This window comes from Plectropomus leopardus, chromosome 15 (assembly GCF_026936395.1).
Source record: "Plectropomus leopardus strain MGB_pleo_1.0 chromosome 15, ASM2693639v1, whole genome shotgun sequence".
NCBI lineage: Eukaryota > Metazoa > Chordata > Actinopteri > Perciformes > Serranidae > Plectropomus > Plectropomus leopardus.
In genome coordinates this window covers 30,517,270-30,530,483 of record NC_142190.1, presented here as the reverse complement: position 1 = coordinate 30,530,483, position 13,214 = coordinate 30,517,270, and the positions used below count along the sequence as shown (strand labels likewise).

Below are 13,214 nucleotides of genomic sequence, written 5' to 3'. Positions count from 1 at the left end.
TTGATCTTTGGTTTCATTCTATAATACTGGACTTATTTTTCTAAGAAGGCTTGAACATTGCGTTTGTGTTGATGTGTTATGTTATGATGATAATGCCTGTCCTAGAAAAGTGTGTAAAGTGTGTAGTGAGGGGTTATAATTATAATAAAAAAAAATTGTAAATTGTATTATTGTATTATTGTAAAAAATAAAGCTGACTACTTTGCGGATTTCGCCTATTGCAGGTTATTTTTAGAACGTAACTCCTGCAATAAAGGAGGGACCACTGTATTAATAGTGGAGGCATGACTAAAAGTAATGGCAGTGGATGTGTCGAGTAGGATCAAGGCATCAGTGTAACCAAGACCCATGTCACAGGTGCAGTTAATATGATGTTATAACTGAAAAAAATATGATTAAACATAAATTTTCAATAAAAACAAATCTGGACGACAGCAGTCTAATTCAGACAGGACAGCAATTATTTGTGACATTTTAGCTATTGTGAAGGAGGGGAGCTGATTCTGTATAAAAATACATTCCACAGTTGCGATATCCACTAGTAATTAAGTTATTTACACAGACAGTAGGAAACTTCTCTAGTCCTTTCTGAATGCCTTTAGAGCCAGAAACAGACTGGTTTCTGCAAGGCAACTGTGTAAGTATGTGCTCACTACTCAGAAAATTAGCTATGCAAAAATCACCTCAGTGTATATTAATCCAAGAAATGTGATTATTGATGGATGTGGTTGGTTAAGAAGAAGTAATGTGCTTAATGAGTTCAGTGGAAGTGCGAACAATATGTAGTACTAGATTTTTCAGTTTTTCCATAGTATGTTTCACATAAGATATAGACACTTAAAAAAAGAAAGAAAATGAGCCATTTCATCTCTACTCTGGAAAATGACTGTGCTGTGTGTTACACAAAAAGCTACAACAGCGTAACAAGAGGAAACATGACTCACCCTTGTGAACATTCATCTTTGGACTTGGACTTTTTCAGCTTCTTGGGGTTATTAGGTCCAATCTGAGAAACTGCCCAGCTGTCATCGCTCCAGTTTGCATCATGATCAGAAGCTCGGAAAGCACCTCTTTTACCTGCGGATGCACATACAACAAGTCACACATACAGGAAAACATCAACTATATAGATTATGCCTCCTATGTTCATGAATCAGTGTGCCTTTGACTCATAATGGATACCTCGGTCGATATTGGCTCTCAGTGACGTCAGCATTCCCTCAGAAACAAGCGTTTTATACAAGGCGCCTTTACAGCTGCGCTCCGACTTCCTGGAGCCGTGACTCTCTGTGTTGGAGTCGCAGGCCCCTTCGCTCGACCTCTCCTTCCCCTTGTCATCTTCTTTGAGTTTTGCAGGTGAGGGGCTGCAGGGGGAGGGATGGCCGTCTGCCATGCTGCCCCGCAGGTCTGTGCTTCCTGGACTTGCTTCTTCTGCTTCAGTCTTGGGGCTGACGGTCATCTCCTCCTTCATTTCCACCTCAGAAGAACTGTGCTGTCCACACTGCCCGCTGTCGTCCTCCATCTCCTCCTCTTTCTCTTTGACAAAAGTCTTGACTTTGGGCTTGCTCTTCTTTTTGGGCACAGCAGAGCTCCCAGCAGTAGGGCTGCTCTGGATCTTCTTCTTGGGCTTCTCCTCTGAGTCCTTCCAGGCCCCTTTAGCCACAGCCTCAATGGTACTGAAAACACTGTCCATGTTTGATTCTCCATGGTTGCACTTCTTGATGATCTTCTTCGCAGAGCAGGTGGCCTCATCGTTATCGCTCGGCTTGGCCGCCTCTTTCTTCTTGCTCTTGTTTTTGACACGTGCGTTTTGGCTGCTGAGTTGTGGGGGAATGGCATCAGTGGAGGTAGAAGAGACGGAGGAGAGCGAAGGTGGGGGGGCTGCTGTGTGTGAGGAGGAAGGACACTGGTCACTGTCTGCTTTCTCCTCCTTGATCTCTGGCTTGACAGGAGTTTGCTGGAGAGAGGCTGTAGAGGAGCTGTCCTCAGGCGGAGACACCACTGTGTCCATCTTTCCAGCTTCAGATGCTAAGCACATCTTAAGAAAAAAAAAAAACATGTTAAACATTTAACAACAATCTTTGCTCCTAATAATATCTTAATATATCTTAATACATTTCTATAATTCAAAATGAATCAAAGCTTCTGCTAATTGCATATTGTAAGCTTGTCTCTTTTTATTGCTATGACTGAATACCTTATTCCTCCTATGGCTGAAATAAAACCTTGCTTTTTAGTGTGTGCTTAATAAATCTTATATATTTTCTAGGCAGATATTTCTATACACTTGTGTGTGGATCTAATGATAGCATTAGTGATAATGTGTCATATGACACAGAATCCGGTGAGAGAAAGACACAGTTGCAATATGACATTTTCTGTGTCTGTCACCACATTGGCATTGTTAAACAAACAATTAATTTAACCCTTTAGGGCCCGCTTTTATATTACACACACTCGTATCCCTCTACAAAATGCGCTTTTTAAATCTTTAAAAAATATTATGCATTAATATTTTATTCTTCTTTCATTGAGTTTTTTTTAAATAGCATCAGTCCTGATCATAAATATCAAATACTAACTAGTTTTCAAAATTTCAACTCTTTAAATGTCAGGTTTCTGTCATGATGTCACTATGATCACAGTCTGGGATATAACAATTACTTGCCACAACAATAATTGTGACACTGCACTTAGTGGAAATAGCATATATTTTCTCCTGATGCCAAATATGGCAAAAAATGACTTCATGAAGTGAAAAATAGTAAAAATGATTAATTCCAAGGCAAAAGCCCAAAATGACACCCAGAAATAATACAATTCATGTTTTCATTCTTTGATGGCACTTAACAGAATGAATGTAACAATTCTGTTTGCACAGTGTATTTTAGATGTATTGTAGGAGCTGAGCTGATTAAACAAAAATACACAATCCTGCCAAAATGTATTCCATATGCATGAACACAGCCAAAATTCTCAAAAATGAAGAAGGGTTAATTGCTTTCATCACTTAAACATGACAAAACTTCAATGTTTGTTTGCAGCCAACAGACTATTTTCTTGTTGTTTCACACTCATATACGAGGCATCGTTGTCAGCTTTGTCAACATGGTCAACATTTTTACAATCTTTAAATCTCTGATGGTAAAGATAACTGATAAATAAAGTCCAACTATGTGCAAACTGTGAAATGTCTTACCTCAGCCAGCTGGAAGAGAGCGGACTGTCTGCAGGGTTTTCCTTCAGGTGCCGCAGAGAGAGATGACTGTGGACATACAGTAACAGGGTTTATTATTTGCTGTGTTTTTTACAGAGATCACACTGCACAGATTTCTGTAGATGCTGCAACTGTTCAGCAATATGTATTTCTACAACAAATACCACTGCGTTAACTGTTACAGTAGGAGAGACCTGGGGCCTGCACCTCCACTCAACTTTCTCATGCTTTGTGTTTGTGTGTGTGTGTGTGTGTGCTAATTTTCAGGTCATTTTCCTGCACTAATTACTTGCTTATTTTTTAAAGTTGCTCATTGCCGACTTCTCATATTTTTGAAAATAATACAGATATTAGCACATTCACTTGAAAACATGGAGCTTTTAGTTACAGACATATTGATCAGAACCATAAGGTAATTACTTGGTTCGACATGAGATGAAACAGTGACATCTGCTGGAGAATTTGGTTATAGCAACAGCATGAAGTGATATTCAAGCAGGTGGAATTTATACAATATAATTACAAAACTGGAACCAAATATGAAAATGTAAACTATTAAAAGTGAGACTATAAAACTATAGATATGTGTGGGCATGACTATGCAATGCTATTCTGTGTCTGCTGTCAAAAGCAGAGAAGAAAAGCAGTTAATGTCTGTCTGATGAGGTCTATCTGGGTAAAATGATGCATGTATTATCATGGGGCTTATTAACAGTGTGTGGGTTGTTTTTCTAATAAAAGACAACAAAGGGTGTACTTTTTATTTCCACTCATCATCACAAGTTTCCACATATTATTCTGAACTGCGGAGATGGAATAAGAGTCTAAAAGCATTGATGCTGTCAGAAACCCTGTGAGGATGAAAGAAACTGTGCTGTTAATACGCAGCTATAATCGGCATTACGGACTGATTAAGTGTGGTTTACTGTCTTTGTGACTGTTTGAAGCTCTGTTTGAAAATCAGTGAGCACACATAGAAAGCCTGCAGCAGCAAAGAATTTCAACTGATTTATGAAAATATCTTTTGTACTGTTTGACTTGTCAGTTCGTTGTAAACTTTTGTCCCTGTCAGGATTAGGATTTGATCTGATTCTCAAGTTATGCTGCCTTCACGTGCTCCTCGGAAATATCTTATTTACTGTATTTACAAGTTACGAGTTACAAGCACATGAACGGCCCTCCAAAGTCATTATTGCGAGTGAGAAATTGGAAAACTTTGATGATACCTGATTTGCCAAGTTGTGACGTTTGCGTGACGTTTCAGGTCATCAGAAATGGCAGAAAGCATGGAAAGAGTGTCAACAATTGGTGGTAAAAATATTATATATATTTCATTATTTTGTTCCTAGTAGCTATCATTTACTTTTAGTAAGCATGCCAGGAGAGTATACTAACACTGGTGACAACTTTATTTTATAACACAAATTGCCGACTTGACATCACAAATGCATAAACATGGCGGGCAAAAGTCAACATCAATGATAAGAAACTTTTTTTTTATTCACGTATTAAATATAAATTTTTGATCATGTTAATTGTTATATGGTATAATATATAAAAAATAAAATAATATATAAATATATAAATAAACTAAAAAATGCTATTAACCTCTTTTTTAAACTCTCTTAGCATTAAAATGCAACCCATCTTCTTTGTGGCTTTGAAGTCAGAAGAATGACCTCCGAACTTGGAAACTACTACCTTTCGGCATCACATAAATGCAATATTAAACTGCTTCACTGCAGGTTAGCATGGCAGCAAAGGTTACCATGGTGATGGTTAAACGTTAGCCAGCTTCACGATAGCCAAAACATCAAAAAGTTTAGGTAACCCACTAACCCACTGTTCTCAGACAGTGGTACATGCCCGTAGTGCTTTGTTTGTTGTGTGTGTTTCTGAAAGTTGAACTTCTTTTAACTCATCTTTTGAAAGCACAATATTAGCTAAACTGATTTTGCCTGTTGGATTTTGTGATATGTAGTGTGCAAAACTCAAATTTTCTACTGAGGGTGGCACTAAACTTGCAATGCAGGTCATTTTCTTGCCATTTACTGATTAGACAGTGGTGATTTGGGTTCTACCAAAAAGTAATATGATTGCTTAAAATCAATTTTGTCAATTTTCAATGACTAAAGGAAATTACACTGGACATGTTGTTCACCTAAATGGCATATTTAATGTTGTTATTCACACCACTGTGACAAATGTCTGCTGTAAAACATTTATATAGCAACATGTTGCTGCTGCTCTCAGACATTGTTCTTGGATTTGAACCCTGAACAAATTACTGTGTTTTCTCTCTTTTTTTAGAGATTATTTTTTACTTATACCTTTTATTTACAGGACAGATTAAGCATGAAAGGGGGAGACAGAGAGGGGAAATAACATGCAGCAAAGGTCCACAGGTCCCCGCTGTGGTAAAGACACGACCTCTGTACATGAGGCATCCCCTCTACCAGGTGAGCTAACAGGAGCCCCGTGTGATTTCAAACAAAAACATGAGAAAAAAAGCAATGAAAAAGTTAGTAAGAAATGTTATACCAATTGCAAGAAATTAGTAGAATTAGAAGACTGGAAAAAAAAAGGTTTGGAGGAAAAAAACAACAAAAAACTGTATTTATAATTTCTTGTACTTTTTCCTAATTACTTGCTAATTTTGAGGGGTTTTTTTATTGCTCATTGCCTTTTTGAAAGAAATTAAGCAAATGCTTAAATGTTGTCTCTGTACATTTAAATTGTTGTGTAACACGAAAGTTTGTAGACAAAAACTCACTCTTGATAACTGGTGCATCATTAAAGAATTGAACTGAAGTCCTACCTCTGCCAGAGGGGAAAGGGCAGACTCGACCCTGCTTTCAGTGACGTCAGGCACTCTGTTTGGTATCGTCCCAGACAACATCTGTGGAATCAAACGGGGGGGAACAAGGCAATTCCATTATAAGTTATTTAATAATAATTCAGTTTTAAAACAGGTTCGGCTAATTGCCATCCAAGTCATCAATTTCAGGGAAAATGATAAAAGCACGCAAAAAGCTGTTTTTCAATTTTATGAAAATAACTTTTTGTCATATTTGCTGAAATTGTCACTTTATCAGTATGTATTATATGCAGCCGATAGTCTGTAGAGGAAAAAAAAGAGTCCCTCCTCCTGCACCTTTTCCTCTAATGGCATTTGTTAAAATCAGCCCACTGAAAAAAAAAACAATCAGAGCCCAGGAGTTTCTAATGCAGCTGTCAATAATGTCAATCACTGCTCATAAACTGCAGTCAAACTGTCACACTAGGCAGTGCTGATCAAATATCAATCAAGATTCTGTTACTGCATTGACTATTTATCACCTCATATGTACAGTCATGGAAAAAATTATTAGACCACCCTTGTTTTCTTCAATTTCTTGTTAATTTTAATGCCTGGCTCAACTAAAGGTGCATTTGTTTGGACAATTATAATGATAACAACAAAACTAGCTCATGAGAGTTTAATTTAAGAACTAAGAACTATTCATTTTCCATGGTTTTCTTGATAATAACCAAAATTACTTAAATTCTTACATCAATAGCTATGGCATTGCACCGCCAAAAAACACTACTTTCAAGCATTCCATGTTTTCTTTTCTGTTTGCTTTAAACACATGATACACACAAGAGTTAATACTTGATTGCATAACCATTGTTTTTGATGACTGCAGACATGCGTCTTGGCATGCTCTCCACCAGCTTCTGACATTGTTCTGCTGTCACAGCAGCCCATTCCTGTTGGACAAATTCAAACAAATTTTCTTTGTTTTTGGGCTTGTGGTTCTCCATTTTGAGTTTGATGATTTTCCACAGGTTTTCAATTGGATTAAGATCTGGTGATTGAGCAGGCCAAGGCATGGTGCGAATGTTGTGGTTCTCCATCCAGGCTTTAACTGACCTTGCCGTGTGGCAAGGGGCATTGTCTTGTTGGAAAATCCAGTCATTCGAGGCAGGAAAGAGTTTTCCAGCTGATGGAAGAAGACTGTTTTCAAGGGTAGTCCTGTACATGACCTGGTTCATTCGGCCTTCACACAATTGCATTTGCCCTGTTCCACTCAGACTGAAACAACCCCAGATCATGACTGATCCACCCCATGTTTTACTGTAGGGCAAGACAGTCTGGGTTGTAAGCTTCTCCAGGCTTCCTCCTAACCAGTAAGTTGGCTGGAGTGGGCATCAATTCAAAATTGGATTCATCACTGAAGAGAACCTTAGCCCAATCATCAACAGTCCAATCCTTGTGGTCTCGAGCAAAGAGTAACCGGGCCTTCCTCTGCCTTTCATTGATGAAGGGCTTCTTGCGTGCTCTGTGTGACTTCAAACCAGCTTCAACAAGTCGGTTTCGAACTGTCCTTGCGGAACAAGTCACATTTCTCGACAGTGCCCACTCATTTTTAAGGTCCCTGGAGGTCTGACGACGATTCCTGACACAGGAACGGATGAGTGCACGGTCATCTCGTGGGGTAGAAAGACGTTTCCTGCCACGGCCAGGTAGCAATTTGGTAGTGCCATGTTCAGCTTGTTTTTTTTTGTTGTAATGAACGGCTGTCTTGGAGATCTTCAGTTTTTTCGCTACCTGTCTCTCCAATTTGCCAATTTCCAGCAGTGCCAAGATGGCTGCCTTTGTGGCTTCACATAATTCTTTTGTTTTAGGCATTATGTGAGAGCTGACAACTTCTGAGTTGTGCTACGGCTTGAATGTAAGCAGGAAACCACTCTAGGCCTTTGCATGTGCAGTGCTGCTTGTGACATGAAATGGCCTCTTATATACCCTGGGAATCAATTAAGCTTAAGAATGTCAAATAGGACATAAAGTATTATGTGACCAGCTGCATTTTTTGTTGTGTTCATTGTATTATACGTTTAGTGGTACCAGATATTAGAATGAACAAGAAATTGAAGAAAACAAGGGTGGTCTAATAATTTTTTCCATGACTGTATGTTCAGATACATATTTTAGTGTACGGTTTAGCTGTTAAATAAGGAGGTTTGTGAACACTGCCCACCGTCAGGAGCAAACTCTCAGAAACATAACGTAGTGTATTGTTTAGCTGTAAAATATTAAAGCTTGTGACCTGGCCGGCAGAATGTTCTTTGTTTAGGCATTTTCAACATGGCAGCTGGGTCACAACTTTTCATCTTAAAGCTAAGCAGTACATTTCTGAAAACATTTGATACAAGAAATAGGCAATGCATTGATACATATTTGATCAGTGTGGCCCAGTTTGTCAGTTTAACCACATGTAGAATGTCCCGTTTCAGAATAGCATATGTTATAATATAAGTAGGGAAGCATGGTATTGAATTTTTTGCCAATATCATATATGCCGATATATAATAACTTATTTGGCCAATAACTGATACTTGTATTGATATATCCACTTTTTTTAGTGCCTCTCAAATCTCCTCTGCAGTGGAATTAACATCATAGTATACATATTCTTATTGTGATGGCCCACCAGCAGATGGAGACATAAAATACAATGCTTGTCAGTGTATGTAATGTTCACTAAGCAATAATCTGAGGTATTCAGTAACAAAGCAAGTAACATCGAAATACTCAAGTGTAGTACAAGTACCTTGAATTTGTACTTAATCATAGTACCTGAGTAAATGTACTTTTTTTCTACCACTAGCAACTCCAGCACACCATGTGCAGGACTGGGTATTATTTAGTTTGTAAAAACAGTTGTGTACATCCTGCTTTAGAGAGATAACACAACCTCGAGTATCTCGTCTAAAATACACAGATCAAAGAGGAAAGAGAAATATGGTCTCAGGACACACCTCTTCCTCATCCCCTGGAAATGAGTTCCCTTCGCTGGCGGTGTCAGGTAAACTAGGTTTAGTGCTGGAAGGGATCTAAAGAGGGAAACAACAGTGGGGTTAGATGGTCTGTTAAATTTCAACAAATCAAAACATAATTTAACAACACTTTTTTTTTGCTACAGAGATACTGGCATCAGTGATTAGTGTGACCAAAGAGCTGAATTACAAGGGTGGCCTCCAAAAGTGACCTACCTCTCTGTTTGTGAGGGCATGTTCCCCAGCTAACAGCAGCATGCTAAGGCCTCCCATCTTTGTAGGATCTGACAAAGAAGGACAGTCAAGACAAAAAACAATCCAACATTTTGTCTTGTTGTCACTGAACAAACAATCTTTTCTTATACAAACCTGCCATGGCAAAGTTTAACTGTGGCATGCTGTCAGTTTTGGGCACTTTTTTGGCAGTGGTGGAGTCCTTGGTTGTGTTGGAAGAGAAGGACCAAACTTTTTTGCGGGGGTTGCTGACAGGCGGACAGGAAGGGCTCTTAACTGGTTTGCTGGTGGTGGGACACCACTTATAGCCGGGGTTTGCCTTCATGAAGGCGTCCTTGTACTGAAAGAACAAACAGGAGAGATTTGGTTGCATGAAAAATCTTAAAGCCCCTGGTTTTAAAACATCAAATCTAAAACAATGTAATTCACTATTACATTACACACTGATGGCAAATTAAGCAACAATCAGAGTCAAAGTTTGGAAAAATAACATCAATTGGTGTTATCTATCCAGAGTTTAATAGTCAAAAAATCTGCTAATGTGCTTCATTAGGACTGTGTGGGTGTGGTTTGATCAGAATAGATTGACAACATAAACAAATAACCCTCCAACAGTCATTCGTCTGAACTGAAATCCCTCCCTCAGGCACTTCTGCCCATAAAACAGCTGTTACATAATAAAAGCGTTGATAATGGGTCCTTCAGACATGTATGAGCCATCGTCTGTTAGCATCATCAGGTGTAGTGTTGACAGTAATCGTCACATCTACCAAATGTGTGTACATGCTATGGACGCTATTCTTTTTCATTCCATCATAAACATTTCTGAGGCACTAATGTACATTAACATAAAGATCATTTTCTATAAATTTCTGATTCAGAGCATCGCTTTCAAATTGTCAAATAACCTGCTGAAACCTGGATCGACATCAGTTTTCTTTTGATGCATTTAGACGTCTTTCACATAAGCAGTGGAACCTTAAAAATGTCAGCAAATTGGTTTGACTTCTTTCAAAAACATGCAATCAGCGACTTGGCATGAAATGCCCTGCAAATAGCAAAAAAGAAAAGAAAAAAAAATAAATATAAATTAATATAAATATAAATTTAAATACATTTTAATTAATTAATGGCGACAAGAAAATGATCTGAAAATCAGCTTAAAAGATAGAGGGTTAGGGAATTGTCAATCAAATAGCTAGAAAAACATATTAAGACAAATTCATAATTATTAAAAATTATATATTTAAAGTAAAATTAGGTTACAAAAATCTATATTTTTTAATATGAGTTTTTGTTTTATTTTAGCTTTTTTCATTCCTGTTTGTGTTATTTCATTTTTGTTTTTTCTATTTTTTCTAATTTCAGGTAATTTTCTTGTAACTTTCAACTCATTTCTTGCTGCTTCGGGAGTCTTGTAAAGTTGCTCATTGTCTTATGTACATGCATTTGAAAGGAATTAAGCCTATTTTCTCAGGTTTCAAATGGTTGAAATGGCGGACAGTTAATACGCTGCATTTCATAATATATAGGAATTGATTTCAGACAGCCTTCATTTAGAATTATACTAAATTGTATACCTGCCTACTTCAAACCACAGAAAATAAAACAATTATAGAAATTGTTCATGTGAAATAACTTCTCCAAATGTCTCCAGGTTTGGTGTGGAACTCTAATCAACCTCTGCACTCGCAGTAACAGCTGAAATACACGGGGTACCAATGCAACATGTCAACCTTTATAACTGGAATGTCTGCTATGCTGTAAAAGAGACGTTGCACACGTTTAGTGTGTCCGACCAAGTTGCACCAGCTCTTTAAAATTTTAAAATACTTTTCCAAATTGTCAAGTTACTCCAGGCGGGTTTCCATTAAATCTCAAACTGCATAAACTGAAATTGTGAATATGAAAATATGCACCTCAACAGCCAACACCTCAATTTTGAAACAAACTCCCAGTTATTGCAATAAAGTTTTTATGCTTGCATGCGGTAGTATTTCAGGCGATTCCAAAAAGCCATCTTTCACAAAACTGCAATGGAAACACAGTTTTTTGCTTTTTTTGGGTCAGATGATGCTTTTGCTATGTGCTTGTCAGTAGGAACTGGCTCCCTCATAATGCTGCAGGTGCTACAAGAGGTGTTATTGCATCACGTAACTCTTCAAAAGTTGAGTTGATCATCCGGAAGTTTGAAATCTACAATTCATCTGAAATTGTGGACTATCACCAACCAGAAATCCCTCATATATGATCGCTCTCATAAGGGGCTTGCCTTTACATTATTGCTCGCGCAACACGCCTACGTCGCCTTTGATTGGAAATAATGACTAGTGCATTAGCTGCAATAGAAATAAACCTGCTGATGTTTTGAACATCCATCAACATGCTTTTTGGAATGTAACATTGCAAGAGAAGTTGCATAACATCACTCAAAGTAAATTTTATTGACATGTTGAAAATATCCCTTAAGTTTTGCGCAAACCTATAATCGAAACCTGCCTACTGTGCGAGAGAGTTAGAAATAATGTTAATACAGGAGCAGGTGTCAGAAAGCGTTCTCACCTCCTTGGCCATGTCAGTGTATTTCTGCTTCTCTTTGGGCTCCAGCACAGCCCACCAGTCAGCCAAGATCTTGGTGGCCCCCCTGTTGTCTAAGCGAGGGTGTTCCTGCCGCACAAGGGAGCGGTGGCGTTTGCAGAAGAGGAGGAAGGCATTCATTGGCCGCCGTGCCCGCTGTTCATTCGAGTCCTCCTCCACTTCCTCTGTTGTGCTTCCACATTGCACCTGCGACCCCTGGTCCTGGCCACACAGCACTGGCTGCTGAGAACACATTCATAAAAACCTTCAGATGCAATGCTGTAGGGTTATTTTCTGTCCTGTCTATGTGATAGACTGACCGATGTGTTGTTTAGTTCATGGAAAGAGATGGTTAAATGGCCTGACAAGCCATCAAACACACACACCTTCTCCAGCTCCTCTTCATCCTCCTCCTCTTCCTCCTCAGAGAAATCCAGAGCCTTTTTGGAGAGAAGTGGGTGCCACTGCAGGCACTTGCGCTTGGGGCGCTTACCAGTGACCTCGCCTGCAACAGGTGGCTCCTTACCCCTTCCTCCACCCTTCATGGTACTACCGCACCTTAAAAACCAAAAGATTAGGCACACCATAAGAACATATACAAAACATGCACAATAAAAACATGCATCCTAATGTGCATATTTAGTTATTTTTTATAATGGAAGCAGATACCTGCTGCCAAATTAGTTAGTGTTTAAGCCCGTCCAGTACTCCCTCACCATGAACCAGGCCCCGCTGCTGAACTGCTCAACAAAATCACGGCTGTTTGACTTCATAGACTTAAAACTCATTTGTTTAGACTACACCTTGCTCCATTAAATAAAATAAAAAAAAATAATAAAAAATGATGTCCTCTCCTATTTTTTCTAAGTACAGCCATTAAAAGGAGTTCAGCATATGTAATGAACTTTGTTCTTCATGATTCCTGCAATTAGGTTGTATCAACGTCTAAATAAACTTACAGGGATAGTTCACCCAAAAATGAAATTTCAGTTCTTATTTCCTGACCCTCATGCCAATGGAAAGTCGGTCCTTAAAACACTGCCGGAGTTTCACAGCGGAAAGGCGTTTTACTCATCTCCCAAACAATTGAAGCAAATGGTAACCAAATATTAAAATTATTCATAATAAATCACAAATTGTCTCCATACTGCTTGTCCAAAGTTTCCAAGAGCTCATAGCATCTACATGCCAGTGTTTCCATGCTACCTAGAAGCCTCCCCACTCACAGTGGTTTTAATCAGACAAGGGACTTGTTGCTTGCTGCTAACTGTGTATGGGGAGGCTTCCGGATAGCATGTAAACACTGACGTGCAGATACTGCAAACGTGCATACGTTAACGCAGCTCCCACACTTAGAGCTACG

General features: G+C 38.6%; 1 protein-coding gene across 10 annotated transcripts in view; it reads right to left on the bottom strand.

Moving 5' to 3' along the window:
* bbx (BBX high mobility group box domain containing) overlaps window positions 1-13,214 on the bottom strand; it is a 39,872-nt gene that overhangs the window by 8,680 nt on the left and 17,978 nt on the right. For 9 of the 10 annotated variants that reach the window (XM_088088484.1, XM_042498928.2, XM_042498932.2 and 6 more), the window contains 9 exons: window positions 12,238-12,409; window positions 11,837-12,094; window positions 9,410-9,614; window positions 9,257-9,324; window positions 9,023-9,097; window positions 6,036-6,116; window positions 3,200-3,265; window positions 1,183-2,038; window positions 945-1,077 (listed from right to left, as the gene is read on the bottom strand). In XM_088088484.1, the coding sequence (XP_087944610.1) occupies window positions 945-1,077; window positions 1,183-2,038; window positions 3,200-3,265; window positions 6,036-6,116; window positions 9,023-9,097; window positions 9,257-9,324; window positions 9,410-9,614; window positions 11,837-12,094; window positions 12,238-12,396 (1,901 nt within the window). In that variant the 5' untranslated portion in view covers window positions 12,397-12,409. The remainder of the gene's footprint in view (window positions 1-944; window positions 1,078-1,182; window positions 2,039-3,199; window positions 3,266-6,035; window positions 6,117-9,022; window positions 9,098-9,256; window positions 9,325-9,409; window positions 9,615-11,836; window positions 12,095-12,237; window positions 12,410-13,214) is intronic. The other variant, XM_042498931.2, reaches the window with a different exon arrangement.